Raw genomic sequence first — 21528 nt, 5'->3', positions numbered from 1 at the left:
CTCAAAATCGACTTGTTTCCTTTGTTGAAACTGGTATCCAAATCGGATTGACAAAGGAGCAGAGTGTATTGTATCACAACATATATTACAAGACTTTATTCTTTAAATCTTACTTACAGGCTGATAAGTGACATCTTTGGGTGGATATTTGAAGTAAGGACCGAAATTAACTGAAACCTACAAAAAATAAAATGATAAATTCATCAAAAACTGTAGGAAAAACACATTCAGACTGTTTTGCAAGATGAACAAGTTACCTACGTTCAGTAACAACTTTTCGGGTATAGACTCTTTAGCCACGGATTCCTTACCTTAGATTAATCCCCAGGTGTTAGACTAGATACAGACATTTTCAAGCAATACCCCTGTCTGCTGGTAGGTGGTGTCCGTCAGCTCCGCCTCAGCCGCGCCGGACATGACATGCGCGGTGATTATATAAGAACCCAGTCGCACTGACGTCAGTTCCTTTCGCGACTTTCCATGCCAGGAGCGTGGAGCAACAATTAAGACTGACAACTGGTGTGAAATTCTAAGGTCCTTTAGAAGGGCGACCCTCACACTGTAATTAGTTCACATAGCGGGGAGGGTGGTAGGACCGGAAAGGAATCTGCGGCTATATAGTCTCTACCAGATAGGGTGTTACCAAATGAAGCTAATTTGTTCATCTAGTAGACTTCTAGCTGCAGATCCCTTACCTTGAGATAGATACCCACGTAATGCCTCCCAAGAGGAGGGTCTGCAAAGCAGAATTAAACCAGGTAGTCCTGCAGGAGCAGACGGGAAAAGTGCATGTAATGACGGTCCAAGCTGCCCAGGCAGTAGTGTTTGGTAAATGTTTGCAGCGGTGCCCACGTTGCGGCCCGATGTCCAGGTCAGTGGCTCCGTGGGCAGTGGTCGCAGCCTTGGCTCTGGTGGAATGAGCAGCAATGAAAATACACAGCCCGGTGAACTGATGAATTTTCACTCACTGTCCAAAACTGATGGCTCTCATTTAGTTATAAAGTTTCAGCCTCTAGGATGTCACTGATGGCCGACACCTTAATGGTGAATGTATGCCCCAACTGCCAAAACATACTAATGGCTGGGATATGCCACATTTCCCCAAATTATTCTCTGAAGGGGATGTGAGGTGTGTGGCATATAGGTCTCTGGCCAACAGTGAAAGCTTTTGGGCTGCTCTCATGCTGCTCTAGGTCTGTAACACTGCAGGTGTTTACACTTCCTCGATTAGCATTTCGGTATACAAACCCGGTCTTTAAAAATATGCTTTGCAGTACAGCTTCATCACCACAGCGGCACTTCAAAGGCTCCAATGAAGCATTTTATGAATGCAGAGGAATCCTTTGTGGTGCACGCTGTTTACTGGTCTTTGTGCAGCAAGAAATCAAAGTGTGCTCATCTGCGCAGGCACGCAAGTTAGAAGGAACTATGGTCTCTGTTGAGACAAGCACACTGGTGTTATGTAAATCAAGGTTTCAATCAATCAGGCGTTTGTTAAGCGCGACTACTCACCCGTAAAGGTCTCAAGGCGTGGGGGGGGGGGGGGGGGGTTAGCAGGCTCCAGTCCATCAAGGGAAGGGGGGGGGTCATCATTCATCAAATCATAAGGCATCATTCATCAAATTATGTGGGGAGCAAGCCCCCCCAGTCACTATTATCAGTATCCTGAGGTGCATTATACAGTGGTACAGGATCAGAGCCAGAACCCCCAAAAATGGAGCTCTGTTGATAATTGCGAGGCAGTAGTGGCACTAAGTGTAGAGTCAGGCTGCAAAACAACCAGTCGTGCTTTTCTATTTTCATAGCGTGACATTGTTCAACCTTGAGCCGATGTCCATTTGGAGTTCGACATGGACACTGGCTCCACATCAACGGGTACGGGCGGCAGGGGACCAGTATGGACTTGGGGCCTAGAGTGGAAGTCTGTATCAGATTCAGTAAGGGTCTGGTAATGGGCCACAAGGGGACTGTCTATGTAGGGGAACTGCCTGTAGTAATCTGACTGGAGGCTCCTGTAGTTCTGTGTGGCCGAAAGGTGTGAATGAGTGATCTCAAAGCGCACTGAAAATGTGCAGCATGGCCTCAATCTGCTGCAGGGTTAACAATGGCCCGAGCAGCTCGGAGTAAGTCAGGACCAACTAATGACTCTGTTCTGTTGCAGGTAACCTTGCGGTATGCGACTTACATCTTGAAGTCCTTGCATGTTCTCTTTGGAATCAGAGTGGTAGGATGGGAACGAGTCCTGCTTCGCTTTCTTACGCTTCTGCTTGGACGGGGCTCACTCAAAGATTTGGAGATGGAAGTGAAGTAGCTGTGGAAACAGCTCTGAGACTGGCAGAGCAAGTTACTTGGAGAGTGAGCAGGACTACAGTGAAGAGCGTGACTTCTTGTGTTCGGTGACGTACAGCTTTGCCTTCCGGTCTCTAAATCACCTTCGGGTGCATCAGGGAAAATTAAGCACACTACTTTTGAGTCGTGTCAGGAGCTCATGCACCACAGGCACACCTTGTGCGGGTGCACGACAGACCGCTACGTCCTGTAGTGAGGCACAGCCGTTGGATGGGAAAATCGTTCCCTAGCACCCTGTTCAAGGTCTTTATGAGTCATCGGAAGGCGAGGGCAGAGCACCGGGTCCATTTTGTTTTGTTTTTTTGTTGCATATTTATATAGCGCGAACTCGACCCGAAGGTATTGGAGCGCTTTACATGAGCACCGTATTTACATTACACATTCAGGCACGGGGAGATTAAGTGATTTGCCCAGAGTCACAGGATGTCGACGAGACCTCGAGGCTCGACCCCTGGTTTCCAGCACCAAAGTCGGCAGTCTAGCCGATGGACCACATCCTCTCCCCATGTGTGAAGGAACAAAAAGAAACAAAACTTACATCATTGCATGGGGGGGGGGGGGGGGAGGCTAACATGCTGCTTTGCTCCATCACTTCTGGGGTGCTATGGATCCTGAATATAGATGCATGATGCCACCTACCGGTGTGTGGGAGAAGGGTAGACTGAGGAATCAGTAGTTACAACAATCTAAAGCTAAATGAAACCCTTCGTTTTAACAACACAAATGTAGCCTGTTCATTTCTATTGCAACATGCAATCGTGCAGTTTGGAAACATTGGAATTTACATTTACCACCCCAATCGCCTCGATCTGAAAGCTCAGTGTTCAGTTTCTTCTATGGTTTAAGCAAATGTCAATTTTTGTATAGAGGGTGCAAGGGATCTTTTGTTTGATAAAAGGAAGCATTGCCAACAGTTTTTAGATGTACCCATTAAGAGGAGCCAGAGAACTTTGTATACAGAGAATTAGTGTATACTTACTGTGCAGCATCTGTACAAAGAGACTGCAGGGTAATAAACACCTTCAAATATATCCTGGTAGGCCACACCTTGGTTAACACCGTTTTTGTAGAAAACAATCTGAAGAATAAAATAAATACCCATTATGTACCATACTGTATACATGGAATTACTTTCAGGGCATATCAGACCTCAGATGATCTTATGCTTTGCAGATATTGGATGGTTGTGCTTTGGCACTGCTAGTATTGCAGGACCCCTTGTCCCCCATGGGGGGGGACTGGTAAAAACCTTACAGTGTAGCAGTGAGTACCACAAGAATGGTTCTTGGGTGCTTCCAATGGTTTTATATCTTTTGTAGAACACCTTTCTGTCATCTTGGTGAGACCATTATAAAATGGAGTACTTCAGAGTTCATTTAATTTGCATGATTTGCTTAATGAAAACATGCAGCTGCTAAGAGATAGCAACAAAGACTTTTGCTAGTCCTCTTCAGCAGCATACCCATACCACTGTTAACTGTACAAATAAAGATAGTGCTAAGTTGGTAACCTATGCTGATGAATGTTAAACATGGCACAGTCTCCCCTTTGGCGCATCAAACGTGAAAAGTACTGGATACATCATCATCTAAAAGAACTACATTTCAATATTTGGAGGGGAAGAGAGCGAGTATGGAAAAGGAGGCAGTGGAATGGGAGGGGGGGGGGAGAAGAACTGATGGCAGATGAGAGGAGAGGTGCAGTTGTGTGCACGTAGATGGGGGTCTTTCATTTTACAGAAAGTATGATGCACTGAAAATTGTGGGTACATTACGAGGGAAAGCACTAGACCAAAAAATGTACAGTTGATTTTTTTTTATTACACCTTCACAATTTAGGCACAGGCAGATAATGTGATTTATTTGCCAAGAATGATATTTATTTGGCCAATCACCAAAGACCGTATTCTAATATAGATCTCCATATTTTGTGGTCAACAATTTTGTTACTAGGTCTGTTTTTAGGACCCCCCCCCCCATTTTTTTTACCCTTTACTCCCTCTATTCTCCCGATATTGTAATCTGCTTGCTTTTCTCCTCACTTCTTTTGTCCATTACCACACCCTTTTACCAGGTACCATTTATCTATTTTACCCTATGCATGGCAAGTTTGATTCATTCACTACTCTAACCGCCAGCCAGGTGTCCCTTCTCCACAGTCACCTGCACCCGATGCGCCTTATATGCCCAATGAAAACCATTCCCCATACCTTGTTAATAAGCTGCCACAATTACTCTAGTGTCCTGTTACCCTACCTTCACTTTGCCTTCCCCACACACCCACAATAACACTACAGCCATATAGAATTTCCCCCTCAGTCGACTGCCCTGTTTCAGAAAGCTTGACGTCATCTAACCCACATAGCGCCCTTAAACCATTTTCTTCTAAGTAAGGCACTTACTTTGCTTCCAACAGTTGGCTTCAAGTTCTTCTCCGCTTTGTCCACAAAATCCTTCTCTTCAAAATACAAATAGCTTTTGAATTTAATCAAAGCCTATGAAATAAGATCAAAAACAATTATAAAAATTTACTTCAACAATATATATCTGCTTCCAACAGCATAAGTGCCAAATCTGAATACCGACATTAGTACACTGAGAAGAGAAACGGAGAGAAACGGAGGACCAACGGGACAAAGGTTAACGGTGGTCATGTAAGTCTGTAACTCACAATGCACACTGCATACATTATGATTCAAGGGCAGCCACATTGTTCTAGATGAACATATAGAGGAAGCCCCAGTGACTAGGAACCGGCCTCACCAAAATATGAGCCAACATTAGCAGGTGTATAACAAAATAGTATGAAGAACCTCAAGGTCTCTATAAAGAAAAAAACTTGCTATCAAATGCAACAGTGTGTGTACTCTTAATGTAACACTTCCAACACCACTGAATCTAAAGTTACACAATTCTATCTTGATCATTCATTTGCCCCAAGAGGTGCTGAATTAGTGGATATTCTTGTGGACCATTAGATGGATGGTCTAATTTTTCTTAAGAACATAACCAAAAGAAGTCCACTTGCTATTAGACTAACTGTCTTATCGGGTTTTAGGTAATGATTTAAGGAAAGCAATGAGTTTTCTTAAAATAACCCTCACCCACCAAAGTGACTCAAGGTGGCATGCTTCATCATCGGGTTCTTCCCGCCCTGTTGCGGGTACTGTTAAAAAGGGGTAAATGGAGACTTACACTATGATGGGTGATTATCTCCTGGTCTACATGTTTCAAGCCTCGCCCCTAAGGCTTTGTCAGGACCAGAGAAAATGATCTCATGTACCACTCCTAACAGAACCTAGTTGGTCTATTTATTAAGGTGAAAAAATATATAATGTTGATGAAATACAAATTTCATGCACATACAATACCTAATCTGTATATTCTTTGAATTAAGGCATTATTGTTCACTATTTAGAGCCCCATGAGCTCAGTACTGGAAGGAAGGGGTGCTTGTAGTCACACAGTTTTCAAAGCTGCACCCTTGCCCGGCATCATCTGCCTTACCCGTGGCTCCGAAGCTTAGATATGGTATGTGCATGAAATTAGTATTTCAGCAAAAATATATTTATTTTTTTAACAGTAACAGCTACAGGATTTAATAAAAGTTAGACTCCACGTAGCCAGGTTTTTTTTTTTTAAATAATATGCACTTGTTTTGACTCTCCCACTTTCATCCCCTCGTAGTCAACACCCCACAATGTGCTCCCACGTCTCAGTCGGTCGTAGGACGCCCCATCCCGCAGAGGGGCGGGAAGAACCAGAGGATGAAGCATACCACCTTGGGTCACTTTGGTGGGTAAGGGTTAATTTGAGAAAACTCTTGGCTTTCCTTAAATCATCTAAACCCCGAAAGGACAGTTAGTCTAATAGCAAGTGGACTTCTTTTGGTTATCAACGCAATACAGGAGGTAGAGGCCACATTGAATCTGACCTCTCTCTCCCCCTTTGATTGTTTTGTTCTAATTTTTCGAAAGAAAATGCTACATGTGTTGCTCTAACTGTCTGCCATTCGAAATGTGTACAAGTAACTGTGTGAATTATTCCATTATGCGCCGTTACCAGATCTAACCTGCCAAAATCACTAACACTAACACACACACACACACACACACACACACACACACACACACGTGGTAGAAGACTAGCCTCCAACTTTAACTTTGTAACTTGCTGATCCGTATGTAAAGCGCTCCGAAACCTCCGGGTCTAGCCAGTGCTATATAAAACTCAAATATTTTTTTTAATTTTTTTTTTTTAAAACAAGCATTCTGTGGTGGTGGAGAGGGTGGTGTTGGGAGCGGTTTCTGCATCAGACTTTGGTTAACTCACAACAGTGCATCAATATACAAGTGTATAAGTGTAAAGGAGCAACAAGTTCAATGTGTGTATGTTTACCCAAGTCCAACGATTTAGAGAATCTAAGCCAATCAGTTGCCATTTTTCCAAGTCCCAATTAGGGCAAACTTTGATATTTTATTTCAAATTTAGCCGGCTGACACTTGAAGTACTTAGGTCAGCATTCTGGGATTTGAACAGCCTGTAAGGTACAGGTATCACGAGCAGGCTCTTTACCCTCTGAACTATTGCCACATCATTCAAACCTTCAATATGCAGATTACTCAAAACTCTGCAGGCACCGTTCAGACCACTGGCTATCAAACCCAGGTACTAGACACCTGCTGGAATCGGTCTATGCTACAATAACCGGCCCAACTTGTGCACTACAAAGCCTTTCTCTTACTGCTCAGTTGGTCACTGAAGAGAAAAATTCACTAAAAATTGACAAATGATGGCTGACAAATCCTACAGAAAAAGATGAAGCAAAAGAGAAGCTTTTCTTTGTACCTGTTCTTCCATATGATTGTAAGAAGGGGGTTAACAAAACTGCTGGATTTACAAGTGTGAACCAATTTTACACACTTAATTTAAATGCACAGGTTGCCATGAAAAACGTAACCACACAAAACTGAGAACAAACACAGAAGGGTTTCCCATTTAAACATTATTCAATGAAATTCTTTTCCAGGTAGCTTGCAATGCAAACTGATCATGCACAAGGCAAATAAAAACAATTGCTTTCAATTTGGAAAACCATAATGAACATCCTCTTTGAATGCAAGTGAACAGTGCAATTTCTTCTGGTTCGAATTTTGCAAAAAGATGAAAGAGAACCATTGTAGTCTCAAAAGGTTCTGTAACAACCCATCAATTCTTCAGAATCTTTAAAATCCAATTGCTTTAGAACAGTTCCTAACCAAATCCTTTCCTTCTGAATCACTAAACTGTATGAATTTTAGAACTTGTCACGCTTTTCCAAGGGTATCTATTTACTAAAATGCTTCAGGTTGGAGTAATATCACACAACCGAGGAGCCAAACAAAATGGCGATTCCCAGTCTCTGGCTTAGTCACTCTACAACATCTTACTTTCTGTTGAAAAGGAAGCTGAAGGGCAAGGGGTTTTGAAGGCCTGTTTAGGTTCTCTTATTTTATTCAGTCTTTCTAACCCCTGAAATCAAGGGCAGCAAGACCAGTGCTAGAGGTAGCAAAGGGCAAGCCAGAAGTACGCAGCCGCTGCCCCAAGTGACCCCATACTGAAGTCCAATTTTAAATCCATATTTTTTAAAGCCATACGGTAAAGTAAATCTGGGTACCTTATCTTTGTAGGTATCTGGCACAGCTTTGGCAGTCTCCGTGTCATCTGGAAGACTGATGTAGAAGCCCAGTGTATCACCTTGTCCATAGCCAGAGGAAAAATGCTTGCCTATAGACTGGTGGAATTTGGTCCCCTTCTTGCTTCGCCAAGAGTAGCTAAACTTGTCATACCCAAGAGGAGCCTGAAGATTGCCTGTAGATTAAAACAAATAAATTACAGAAGGTTTGACACTACAACAATGTTCTTTTATCTGTGAGGCAATCCAACATTAGTGATACCTTGTTACTGTTCTGCCTAATTGCCAAAGCTGGCAAATTCAAGACAAGAAAAAGCAGAGCAAATACTGCAGATGGAAGCTGTTTTTTCGCTGGAGGAGATGACTGGTGGGTAGCGGGAGGGAGGAGAAAGCAGTGTCACAGAAAAAATGCAGTTTTGCCTACAGCATCAATAATCATTGCATCATAGAAGCTAATCTCTCATTTAACTTGAATGACTAACTAGATTAGGTAGGCTTCAAAACACATTCAACATCTTTAAGGCTCTACTGCAAACTCCTTACTTAATGTATGAATTGAAGTACAGCTCCCTGAAATACAGACGCAACGAACATAGTAAAATTATAATAAACCCTGCAAACGGATTTCTTGAAGTTCCCAAAACGAAGCTATGACATAAGACGCAACAGAGATGAAGTGCTGAATTGTCATTTGATTTGGTTAACCAAGGCAGTTCTTGCATTGCATTCCTGGAAGGGATTAGTAATGCTACTGAACACAAAAACCCACATTGCAAACAAACACACATTGACAAGGTGTTATGTTGCTCGGGTTTTCACATGTTAAATACCACAGTGCAAAACATCAGTATCAGCCTTGGGTTGAAGAGGTTTTGGGAGAAGAAAGAAACTGATGTGTGTGCGTGCAGAATGCTTAACATTCACCATTTCGTACCAACTTAAAAGCAGTAAAGCACCGGGATGGCCATATTAGTGCAAAACAAAAAATCCTAACTGAAGGCAGAAATTCTATAGCAGCAGGGAAACGGATTCTTGCAGCAACATATATGTAAGAACTTGGTGCTGGGGCCACATGAATGCAATAAATTTGTGGTGTTTGATGGCGCTACTTTTTTTCAGAAACCCCATCTGCACCTCAGTTTCCAGCAATATACCATACGTAAAGAGCTAGAAAACAGATCTAGTTTCACTTTAAAACAAGTGGCCATGGGTATGCCCAGATGAGGGTCATGTGTCAATGGCAGATTTGCAAATAACTGGGTATAATCGGAGGTGGCATAATGGGCAAAAACAAAACAATGGGCTGGAATCCTACTCAGGGCGATTGCCAGTGTTCCACTATTTGCAAGCATTCCTTTCATAATTTCTTATGTGTTTGATGAAACGCTCTAACTGCATACCCAAACTCTGGTCCCGTGCCAACTGGGCCACTGGAACCAAGCTGTGCCAGAATGAAGTGGCCTAGTATGCCGAAACCGGCCTTGGATTATTGATGTTCGGTTCAGAGAGGACCCTGGTTTGACAGTTTGGGATGGAATTTTCCTATTGGAGCAGGATTAAGGCGGATTTGCATATGGCTGGGTCTAATCTGAGATGCACAGAGGGCAAAACAAATTCTAAGTTGGCATGCTACCCTGAGCGATTGCCAGTGGTTAGACTATTTGCAAGCATTACTCACATCACTGTGTGCTAGCCTAAAATGGACAAGTGAGCATTTTTATCAAGTGCAGCTGAATTATGTGCTCTACTGGGCAATTAAAAACTACAGATGTAAGGTACATATGGGTATTGCACACCAGACTTAGACTCCAAACTCTGGTTGCAGCCATCATATGGCTTTTCCTAATCTACCAAAGTACAGATTACTCACATCGGGTCTCAAAGCAGTAAGTAGTTCCTTGGAAGGACAAGCCAAACTCTTCAACTACAGGTGCACACACCATTTCCTTATAAAATACAACTAACCGCCAATACTACACAAAAAGGAGCAGAGTAATTGCTGACTTATTTGTAATCCCGGTGCTATAAAAGAATAGAGAAAAGTAAACATCACTACACTTACCACTGCTCTTTACTTCTTCCCCTTACAGTCACTAACTTCCTCAACCAACAGAGTGTCCTGGTGAATATTTTTAAATCAAGGTCTACATACGCATGTATGAGTATTTTATGGATTAAGTATGGGCTCTAAATTGGTCAATGCGAGTAGCAACAAACATACACAGAACTGTCAAATCCTAAAGTACTTGCATAGGGCTTTACCCATTGAATGGTTATAAAAAATTTGAAGAATGTATTTGTAGGCCCTAGAATGAAAGGGGCCGCCAAGGCCTATTCAAAGGTAAGTTACACAAAGCAACAGCTTACCAAGTGCCTGTGACCAACCCAGTCTGGCAGCAGTTTCTGGGGGCATTTCATCCACACAGATTTCAAAATACCAGGACCCCTTTCTCACGCCATGCGAGGCTCGCACCATGGAGTAGCCCTTTTCTCCAATTACAGTCAGCCGGTCGTCTGAGATCTTTAACTGAGGAGCTAAGCAAGTAAAACATTAAATCACACATAATAGAACTGGACATACTGAAACAATAGAAAATGAGAGTGCAAATAATACTTTAGTTGGTGGTGTAAACCGGGATTCATTTTAATACACCAAGTTACAGCTTTGAAGCAGCAACAGGATGTTTATGCCCACACTTAAATTGCAAAAAGTAAAGTTCTAGAATGCAAAATGTTTTTCAATGAAAAAGCCAGGGCTGCCTGAAAGTGTCATACATGATATGGCAACTATATTGGCATCATAAGAACACAAAGAGAGACTATCCAAGGCACATTCGACAAACACTGACTGCCTAATCTTCCTTGACCAAAGTCCAATTTGCTCCAAAATATTCAGTACTTTGTGAATAATTTCAAAAAATCATCCCATATAAACACAAAGTTGTTACACAAATTATTACCACACAACATGTTGTGTAAATTACCTATTGCTCTATAGATCTTCATATGTACTGAAGGAATCAGGAGGGAGAATGTGAAGTACTGGCTGTGAACACCAGGCTGTTCTACAGATCCTTCATTACAAAAAGAATCAGTCATGCTTTACCAGGACAATGACTAAGTGGGATACGCCATACCTCGGTCGTGAAGAGCCAAAAGAACCCGTTCATACAGGCATGCTCTGTACAGGTCTCCAGGGATCGGCTTTCCTGCCCAGCAGTCCAGTTCCAGTTTCTCAGGGTCAGGGGCGTGGGGGTCAGGCTCAGCCAAAATGTATCGGTAGCCGTCTTTATTGAATGGGTGCTCCAGAGGATAACCATGATGTGGAAGGCGCTGGGAGGAAAACATGGGATCACTGAAAGGAAAGGATGGTGTTAGACATCTTATTAGCAAAGAAGATTCTCAAAGCGCAGCCCGGTCCAGATAAAAGCTATCCATGATAATGGAAGGAAAACAGTACACTACACCCATGTGTCCCTGGACAATGCTTGCTTCTTCAGTACAATCACCCGTCACAAAGTAGGATACCTACAAAAATGCTTGCTTGACAGGGAGTATGAACTACAGCTGAAGAGCATGACAGAAAGGGATGCACAGAAAAGCACACACTCACTCCCACATGAAAAACTCAAACTAAGTATGTGTTTAGTTTTTTTATTTCAACTGAACAGTCTAAAAGAGTCACTGCATATCTTGCAGGCTGTCACACAAAAATTACAACAATTTGGTGAGGGACCCCTATGCTTAGGCTACCTGTGATTGTTAATGTCAATCTGCCCTATTACAATTGCTTTATACGACAAAGAGTTTTGCGATTTAAACCAAAAATAAAAATTACTCATTTTATAACCAGAAAGGCACAATCAAAAACTATTAAAAAGGTCTCGAATTCAGAGGAATGGGTTCAAGGTGAATCAGTGTGTACACAATCTGGTTGCCTCATTTTAACATAAACAGATCACACTGTCAGACGTTTAGCTAAACGCACAGCTCTTTAACTACACACCTTGACAAAACTATCCAGCCATTACATTTGCAACGAAGAGCATATAAACAGGGCAACAAACTGTGCAGCAGGGGAGGCCCAAAGTATGGAAAGAAAAGGCAAAGTAATGCAGCATAATGGGGCACATTGTGATTGTATTACTTATTTTCAAATTTTTACACTTGCTAACACTGGATGGGCATAGGTTGCACCTCATTAGTACCGGTTCAACACCCAAATATAGCAATAAGCAACAGAAAGGTGGCCAGCCAACCTTTGCAATTGCGTTACACTGCAAGGCAGCATACATCGCTGCGTTTTTAGTAACTTTTGAACATTTCAGCTAGAAAAAAATCTTTGTTACAATCTGCAGATTATGCAGCAGATGATGGATTATGTGGCAAATCAATAATTATGCAATTGTGCGTCAGCAGTGTTTTTCACACAATTCCAGTGGCCCTCCATATAGGTAACAACGGTGAATCGATCATTTAGGAAACCCTCGCATGCAAACCAGAATTCAATTGTATTTTTAATTTGGGGTTACAGAGTAATGGACAAGTAGGGCCAACAATGTAAAATTTACGAACAACCCAATTCAAAATGATTCCACTAGATTTCATTGGGGGAGCTTACTTCAAGCTTAACTCCTTTGAAAATCAACAATTCAGGTAAAGTGGTTTAATTTGTTTACCTCCTTGTTCTCTTAGTTGTGCCTGTGGATCCACCATCTTGTTTGCGCTTTGCCCCTCTTCCTTTGCTACTACTTCCTGCAGACACAGCACCTTGAAAAGCAATAAAAAAAGTTATTTGCTGCAGTAAGGTAGGTTTATGTTTAAATAGCCACAATATTCAGGACCAAAGACAACACTGAACACGCCAGCATTAAAAACCTGGGTACAAGGCGGTAAGCACATTTACACGGTGCCTATGCACATACATTCGCCGAGACACTAATCTTGCGTAACTGTCTCATAACCGATAAATCATTCAGAGAACAGAGTTCGGGTTTTAAACATTTACGAAAAAGAGTAATGTTGGGGAGATTTCTCCAGGAAATAAATAAGCTATTCAATAGCCTGCAAATCCAAACTGATAATTAAATATTTCTACTAGATAGAAATGTGGTTTTAGGGATTATTAAGGAGCTACTGATCCTGGATCTTAAATCCCACTTCAGCAACTATTGTGTAATGACTGCTAAATACTTTAGGCAAACCTTCTAGATGTCTGTAAAATGTTCATTAGGGATTTCCAGCTCATAATTCTGTTGGCAGTTTTTCCTTTAAAATGACAAGAAGGGACCGTATTCTTGCATACTCACCCATCATTAGAAGTTAGTCAGGAGAGACCGTAAACTCATGCGCACACACACGCACGCTCACAGACCTGGTCTACTTTGGGAAAAGAAATTATGGTTTGCAACATCAAAGGACGTATAGAGGTTCACCTGCAGCATTATGGCCAGTTCACAATGGTCTGTTCTGCATCATCCTACGTTCTGAAGAAGTCAACCTAAATTTGAGATAGACTCCAGGTTACAGCATAGCAATTTTCCCAGTCCAAAATGTCCTGCATTGGGTGCAAACCCTGCTCTTAGAGTGTAGCTCTGTCAAAGTGAAAATCCATTGAGCACAGATGGCAAAGCAGAACGCTTTAGAGGTGCACATAACCAATGCCCAAGTCAGCCTACAAGGATTGGCCTACTTGGTTTTTGAACGCTGGCCTACCATGAAGCATCCATTCAAGATGGACATAGATCTCCTAAATATTGGCGTGAACTGTTGTCGTCTCCGGGGCCACAGATAATTGATTAAACGTATCCAGTCTGAGGCCCCTCAGCAAAAATAAATAAGAAATCCTTTGCCAACTTTGCATTATTTACTTTGAAGAGTCTAATTTAAGAGCGCTGCTGTCCAGGTGTTCTAGAAGACCCATTTTAGTCAGTTTCTTGACAACAATGAGTTACAGGACACAGACTCCTGAAGTGCTAGAAAACCATTGCAGCAAGCTAGATTACCAAATGGATTAACTTCAGTTTCGTCTTCAGAGCAGTCGGTGTCTGACAGTGGCAAGTCTCCTAGGAAGGCTGTCTTCTCATGTTGGATCAAGTGTATATAACTGTCTATGTTCTCAAACTGAAACTCCAGATCAACTAGTAGCAGAGATAAGGAAATGTCAAATCCCCAGATTCCCGACGGATACAGCCCAAAATGTGTTGAGAATACACATCTAAGGGTTGACTAAAGAAAAAGAGGGGGGAAAAGATATACTCAAAAGCCCTATAATATGTCTGCAGCTGGTGTTCCGTAGCTTCAGGATGGATGGCTTTGTGCAAATTCATAGTGATGTGAAAAAGGACATCAGTGATATGTGCAAAACATAGTGGATAAGCGATGGGATGGAGACGCAAGAGATGTAGGCACTCTGAGATGCAGAGTTTAGAGCTTGTGGCAGCATGAAGCCTTCTATAAGATGCAGAAAATTCAATCCTTGTGTGCCAAATGAGATGATTTGGAAAATCTACAAAACAAAGATAAAACATTATAAATGTAAATACAGCCTTCAGAGTGAGATATAGCTAAAAGCTTCTACACTGGAACTGAAAGAATACACTGGGTCAGAAGAAGTTAACTTGATCAGGCAGAATGTCCTAGTCTGTTGGAAAGCCAAATCCATAACGCTCAAGACCCTTAATTACTGCGCAGAAATGGAAACCATTCAAGCCACTCATTACAGTTCTGAATGATTGGGAAAGGATACCCCGGGGATGTCCACAAGTACCTGTATGTACCCCTAGAGGATAGAGTGGGCAATAAATGCAGAGTCCAGGAGAGACCTAGATTTAGACTCCTGAAGGCAGATCAGAGGACCAATATAGTAAGAAGCAGCTGGCACGACTCTCAACCCTTGCCACCATGAAGCAGAGCTGTCCAAGTTCTACTTCTACTCTATAATCCAATGTTACTGAATGCTTGGTGGGTGTAAATGATCAATTAATGTTTCAATAGGATACATACCCCAATACATCATATGGTGTATCACTTACCATATGCTGTCTCGGTTATTAGAACCTTGCAGAGTTTAGCGCCAATCTGAGGTGAGAGAGACTTCGTAAGCAGAGTCAATCATTTGAGCTTGAAGTAGTAAAACCCTCAGACTGGTCACAAAAAAAACCCCAGAGAGTCAGCCTAAGATGACAATTTGGTCAAGGAAATGCTTAAAGTAGTGGATGAACTTCTTGAGCCACAAGTTGGAGTTCTAATAGACTTATACCTTTCTACAGGAGGATCTCTATTTTTCTTAGAGAAAAAAAAAAAGAACTTGCACTGACTGAAAGGTCTCCTCTTATCCAAGATTTCGACAATACGGCTGCTGATTTTATACTCACTAGAAGGAACTCTGTCCGCCATGGTCACCTTTAGACTCCTGTACAATGAAGACCATTAGTTACTGATTTTAAGAAACTATCTTCAGATCCAGCCATTTTTTCAGATTTAAGGTCTATGTTGCCCTTACCTTTTGCATCCAAGTACCTAAATCTGTGGTATATGCTAGACAGTTTTACTACTGTGACAAGCACTCCTAGCACACAGTGTGCTCTGGCTGACTTGATTATTAAAGGATGACTAAGTTGGAGGACCCTCTATACTGGCCCTCCTAGATGCGTTGACTGCCTTTGATAAGATTTCCCGCTCCATTCTGCTTTTGTACTTGAATGACTGGTCGAGTATGGTGGGTTGGGGTGGGATGCCTTGCTCTTGGATTGTGGAGTTCATTCCTTGATCAAAGGGTACCCGTGTGCCAGAAAATAAGGCTCTGCCAGTAGCCCTACCCATTTATATATGATCCGAATGGCATATCTGGAGAGGTTTTTGTTTTGATTTCTTTTGCTATACAGAGGATACTCTGATTTGTCTGAGAAGTACAGTTTTTACCTGCACTCAAATGAGATTTTAGGATTGATTGGTATTTATTACTGATATGATTAAGCCAAGTCATTTAAAATTACCAGGAAAAGCAGAAAATCTAGAACGTTGTCATTTTGATCCGGCTTGCCATCGCAGCTGCCGCCAAACAATTATGTGAGCATAACCAGAGAGGGGGCTTTGGCTCCTTCCAATGTTGGGAGCCAGGAGTACATGTTTTGATTCGGCAGAAGTGGTGTGCTACCACGAAAAAAGTGCATGCTCACCACTGCAGTTGTGATAATTTTATTTATCCACCTGGCAGAGGTTTAACTTTCAGGGGCACACACATGACATTGCAATGCGTCTTGGATAACAAGACAATGTATTATGTTGGTCTTCCTCTGGCAGCAGCAAGGATGGGTGGAGGGCAGTCATTAAACTTCAAGGATGTTTATGTCTGACTTGAAAGTGCAACTGTTGCCCAACTTTCTAACCTACACCAATATTATTCTACAGTTCTTTGCTTCCACACAAATACATATTGCCATGCAATTTACTCGCAATGCTTCACATTACCATACAACATTCCTTTAAAGCCAGACCTTTTGGCATTGCCAACGCTTGTTTGATAAGGAACTCTCTTTCCTACCTCAAATATAGTCATCATCCTGCATTTATTGCTTCTGAATTGAAAAAGATTATCAGCAACATCCCATTGAAGACAATCAAATCGTCACTCACACAGTAATAATCTCTCACTTGGGGCTTCCAAAATACACACTGCAGAGGCAGAAACTTATTCCGAATTCCACAGCACAGACTAGTTCTTTGGACTCTTAAGAGAAAAGATCTCTGAACATCCTGCTGAGCTCTTCTGGCTGCCAGTGCAAAAACTGGTGATTTCTAAAAGTCTTCGGTATTTGTCACAGTGCTTTTTACAAGGGTAATCCATACGTCATGCCCTCACGCTTCACTTACTCGGCCCGGACAGAAACCCGGTCACAGGCCCACTAAACTCAACACTGGTATACCAAGAGTGGGTGGAAGATCTTTATAAAAGTCACTGGTAAATATGAACTCTTTACCTCCTGAGATTAGGTTACTGCACACATATATATGGACTTCATGAACTGCTTCAAATGTGGTATTTCACTCAGTGTTGGAGGTCTTTCTCAGTTTTCGTCTGGAGCAGATCAAGTAAAGTTCGCCTTTTAGGCCGCAGTGCGCTTTGCAAGCTCATTTTAATGTATTCCTTCAACTGGAACATTTTATTATTTTGTGTGAATCACTCCCTATACTAAGAAAATTGTGTTTACTGTAAAGTCTAAGAAATATCTGGACAAGATGATGCATTGTTTTAACAGTTCGGATTACGACGCAATAGTCTCCCTTTCATACTGGCTGACTTTTAAGGAGCAGCCAGGCCAAACGTTAAGGGCATGTAATAAGGGTTCAAAGAACTGGTACGGGTACTTGTTCCGTTAACATCTATATTTCTGAACGTTTTGTACCTCTGCTCTAGCAACCAACCCCCTAAGGGCACAACTGGTTTGTGGGAAGGTTTGGAGGACACATCTACATTACATGTGAAAACTCATCAGAAATCACAAGAGCAAGTATTTAATGTAAATTGAAAGGCAACGACCTTACAGACATATTAAGCGAGGATCAGGCGGTATTGCCACTGCTAGATGGCCAGCAGCATTTCTAGAGTTCTTAGAGGCTAAGATGGCATTAAGAAAGCTAGACACATGAACACTACTTGGTTTTGCACTGCCACAACATTAGAAGCTCCATTCTATACTGCTACAGCTTGCTAGACAAGTCTTTGACTCTAAATTTCCTGAAAGTGTTTTACAAGTTGAGACTGAAACTATTCTGGAATAATCTGTATTGTTTTTTTCGCTCCTGCAACAGGTAGAAAAGGGGCAAGTCCCAACAGCAGTGAGGCCCATCGCATCATGATGCAGAATCTGATTTGGTTCAGCAGTGTTACTATGGATTCTACCTACAGCGGTGTGAGTACACCATAACTAAGGACCAATCGCAAGCTGTGGCTCGCATGGCAAATCATGGTAGCATCTTGACGCAGTTTTACAATCTCTCCAAGTAACCCTGGTCCGATTGGAGTCGTGCTCTTCCTAGAATGTGGAGACAAGAAAAATCCCTGACACAGAAAGCAGCGCAACCTTCAGCTAACACACTGCACGCGCCAAACATTTCTTTGATTATTGCAAGGCCAGTTTATCAGGAAAAGATTGGCTTGGATAAAGGGAGAAAACATTCGTGGCCAAACACATCACATTTCACTCCGCAATGCAGCCATAGCACCCTCCAGAACATGAAACATTAAAAAGCAAAACTTTAGCTGATTCTACACTCCAAAACATTATTGCATCAAACAGGGAGGCACAGTGGAAAACAAAGTTTGGACAACTTTTAACAGCAGTGTTTCATTTCATGAATGTCAATTTACACAACGAGAACCTGATATTAAACCATTGTGGAAAGTCATTTGTGAAGATACTGACCCTTCTTTGTTTATTAACATCAGCAATGGTCATAGACCCCTCTCTTCCCCACCCCCAAGGGTGGTGCAAACCACACAATTTAATTCTTGATGAATTTAAACTATGTAATTTATTTGCATTACAGGAACATTTCTACGTTGTCGAAAAAGAATTGCTTAGCATAACTTGTTGATATTACAGTGCAAATTGTGCAGATCTGACATGACCAAACCTGAGCTGCAAGTAAGCAAGCGATCCACACAGTCACTTAAACTACAGTTAGGTTACTGGACGACAGTTAAGGCAGCTAAACCAGCTTGAGGAAATAAATATAATGTAGCTTACATCAAGGCCCAAATAAAACGTTTTTGAGTGAAAGTGTGACTATGTGCAGCCAGAGGCGAATGTTTAGAACCCTCAATACACAGGATCAATCTGAGTTATTGCGAGTGATTTAAAAAACCAAAAACTAATAAATTAATTTATATACTTTTTTTTTCAGAAATCAAAGTAACGGGCAAATTTAAGAACCAGGCGTTCAGTTTTGAAGTGGGCTGTAGCAAAAGGCCATCTCACACGTCTCATTGCAGCTCAAACTGGGTCATTTACAAGAGGAACATGAACTAATATGGTCTCATTTCACAAATGTCTGCATTTTTGGTTTAAACACAGGTACTGCTGGACGTTTCTACACATCTAAACAAAGACGGACATAGGCCCCAAAGCAAATCACAGGATACTTAAGTTCGAGGAGATGAAGGCAAACATTCACCTCCAAAAGAGGCTCCACCTGCAAGGACAGAAGTAGCACCATATTTGTGTCAAATGGCAACCAAGGCAATTCAATTTAGGCAGGAAGATAAGCAGCACCAGACAGATGTTAATCGAAAGGTCAGCGCATAACTATACAAACCTCTTCAGTCCCCTGTTAACCACATGGTGACGTGGGGGGGGGGAGCGGGCTGTAGACACAAAATGTCTGAATTCATGTTCTAGACTTTGAGGGGGGGCAAAGCATGTACCATCCTTCACCCCACCCTGCCTCTCAACCAGACCAACATCAGATACAATTCAGACCAGAAACTCACATAGGGTGGTACCGAAAATGACACTTGCACAACCAACCCCAAAAACGTTTATAGGGGGATGTATGGCAAGTTTTAAAGCACAACATAGGACACTTATTACGTTTCTTTGCACAAGTAAACTATGAGGGGAAAAAAAAAAAATTAGGTTAAACCACATATTTAATTACATGCCTATAATCAAATTACGCTTTCAAAAGAGAAAACAAAACTTCCAACAAATATATATTTTCCACACTTTGAATCTTGTTGGAAACGCAAATTAACGCTTTTAGGAGCTAGTCAAGATAAATGCAACAAAACACTCCAGCCCTAATTTTGTCTAGAGCCGGAATAGTGATTTCCCCACACAGAATTACCAACACGGCTGGATCTGATAATTCAGAAGGGCGGGAATACGGCGGCGTTCCAAGTTTGTCACAGGGAAAGGGGAGGGGGGGGGGGGGGGGGGGGGGGGGGAGAAAAGAGACGGAGTGCACTGGCATCTCAGCGCCACGTTTTTGGGGGGGGGGGGGGGGGGGGGGGAGCAAGAGACGGAGTGCACTGGCATCTCAGCGCCACGTTTGTTTCCTGCAAGTTTTTCCGGATTTTTGGAACCCTTTTCTCCTTGGTTTTGCAGTATATCTTGCAATACCTTCAACCCAGCATAAGAGAGACCTCAGGAGACTTGGACTGAAAAGAACGTATTGCTTTCTAACATATGCATAAACTTAGCAACTAGAAAAGGTATTTGAAAACACTGAGGAGGGAAACGTGCGTGGCACAAAATTTAGGTATGAGGGGAGGTAAGATATGGGCCACTTTACCTTCTAGAATTTTGTGTCAAGTGAATGAGTACCGAGCAGCTATGTGAAGCATAAAAATGAATGTGCAACCATAATTAACTTCTCATAAAGAAAGATGGAATATACACTGATCGTGGAACGGTACTGTGTTGGTTACTCTGGTTATACTCGAACTCACTTTAATTTGAAACTGGAGTACATCAATATTAGAGAAACCTTTGAAAATACAAATGGAGTGATTTACTGGACTACTGGAACTGTTCAATAGGTCCCAAGGTTGCAATTTTGAAATCATGAAACATCTTGCCCGAGTTGTACTTGAACACATGCATTCAAAAGGTTTTTCTTTATGCCCCTCGCAATTCTTTCGGTATATGAAATTTTGAAAGTGTTTCTGTGGCAGCGGGCAGGCTCATACCAAGGGAGCATTTGTTGCCAGTCTATGTGACTTTGCCGCAGTTGTGAATTTATCAAGATGGAATATTTGGAGCGGAAATTAAACCAAAGTGCAACACTGCATTTCAATTTGACAGGTGTATATTATATATAAGCAATCTTTCCTCTACTATCGTCTTTATTCTAAAGATAATTAGGAAAGTTTACACCTTCATGCCGCCGAATCCCTATGCCTAGTGTTCAAAGCATTGCATGGGAATGGTCCTCTGAACCTGAAACAACACCTATCCTGGTATTTACCCGTCAGAAATCTAAGATCATCACAGAGCAAACTCTTACAAACCCCCCAAATTCAACAAAGCTCGTTGGGGTGGAAGAAGCTTTATTCTGGGGACAGTGAAATCTTGGAATTCACTCCAGACTGACAAAACTGACAAAAAACAGTCCAACACTGTTCTTCAGAGAGGGACTAAAACCTGCTCTTTGCTAACTAAATCTAAACTCACTGTCTTCTGGCACCTTACCGCTCAGCGCCTACACGCCCTTGGGCATTCGTGCGCTATACAAATGATCAAATCTTGCAAGTTAATGGAGAGAGGGGCTGAATTGCAAGCAAACTAAACAAGTACATAACAGAGAAAACATCAAAAACGTATGGCCAGGGGAACATATCCAATTGTCTTGAAAAAGAGTATGCTACTCACCTGTAAATCTAGTCTCCGGTACTGGAATGTTTTATAGAAGCACATGCTTGTTTGTCAATCATGTGGTGTTGGGCTGATGACTCACCACATTTGTAATACTGAAATAGCTCTCTACACATACAAGGACACT

The 21528-nt window shown here is 42.0% G+C and overlaps 1 protein-coding gene across 2 annotated transcripts in view; it reads right to left on the bottom strand.

Annotated features, from left to right (window-relative positions):
• Positions 1-21528, bottom strand: part of ASH2L (ASH2 like, histone lysine methyltransferase complex subunit) — a 134876-nt gene that overhangs the window by 5085 nt on the left and 108263 nt on the right. Inside the window, exons 9-16 of one of the 2 annotated variants that reach the window (XM_085634971.1) lie at positions 19201-19218; positions 12702-12792; positions 11160-11377; positions 10390-10557; positions 8005-8198; positions 4751-4843; positions 3329-3427; positions 118-177 (exon numbers count right to left, since the gene is read on the bottom strand). In XM_085634971.1, the coding sequence (XP_085491097.1) occupies positions 118-177; positions 3329-3427; positions 4751-4843; positions 8005-8198; positions 10390-10557; positions 11160-11377; positions 12702-12792; positions 19201-19218 (941 nt within the window). The remainder of the gene's footprint in view (positions 1-117; positions 178-3328; positions 3428-4750; positions 4844-8004; positions 8199-10389; positions 10558-11159; positions 11378-12701; positions 12793-19200; positions 19219-21528) is intronic. The other variant, XM_085634972.1, reaches the window with a different exon arrangement.

The sequence above is a fragment of the Triturus cristatus genome, chromosome 11, assembly GCF_964204655.1.
Source record: "Triturus cristatus chromosome 11, aTriCri1.1, whole genome shotgun sequence".
Classification (NCBI taxonomy): domain Eukaryota; kingdom Metazoa; phylum Chordata; class Amphibia; order Caudata; family Salamandridae; genus Triturus; species Triturus cristatus.
This window is presented reverse-complemented; position numbering and strand designations above follow the sequence as displayed.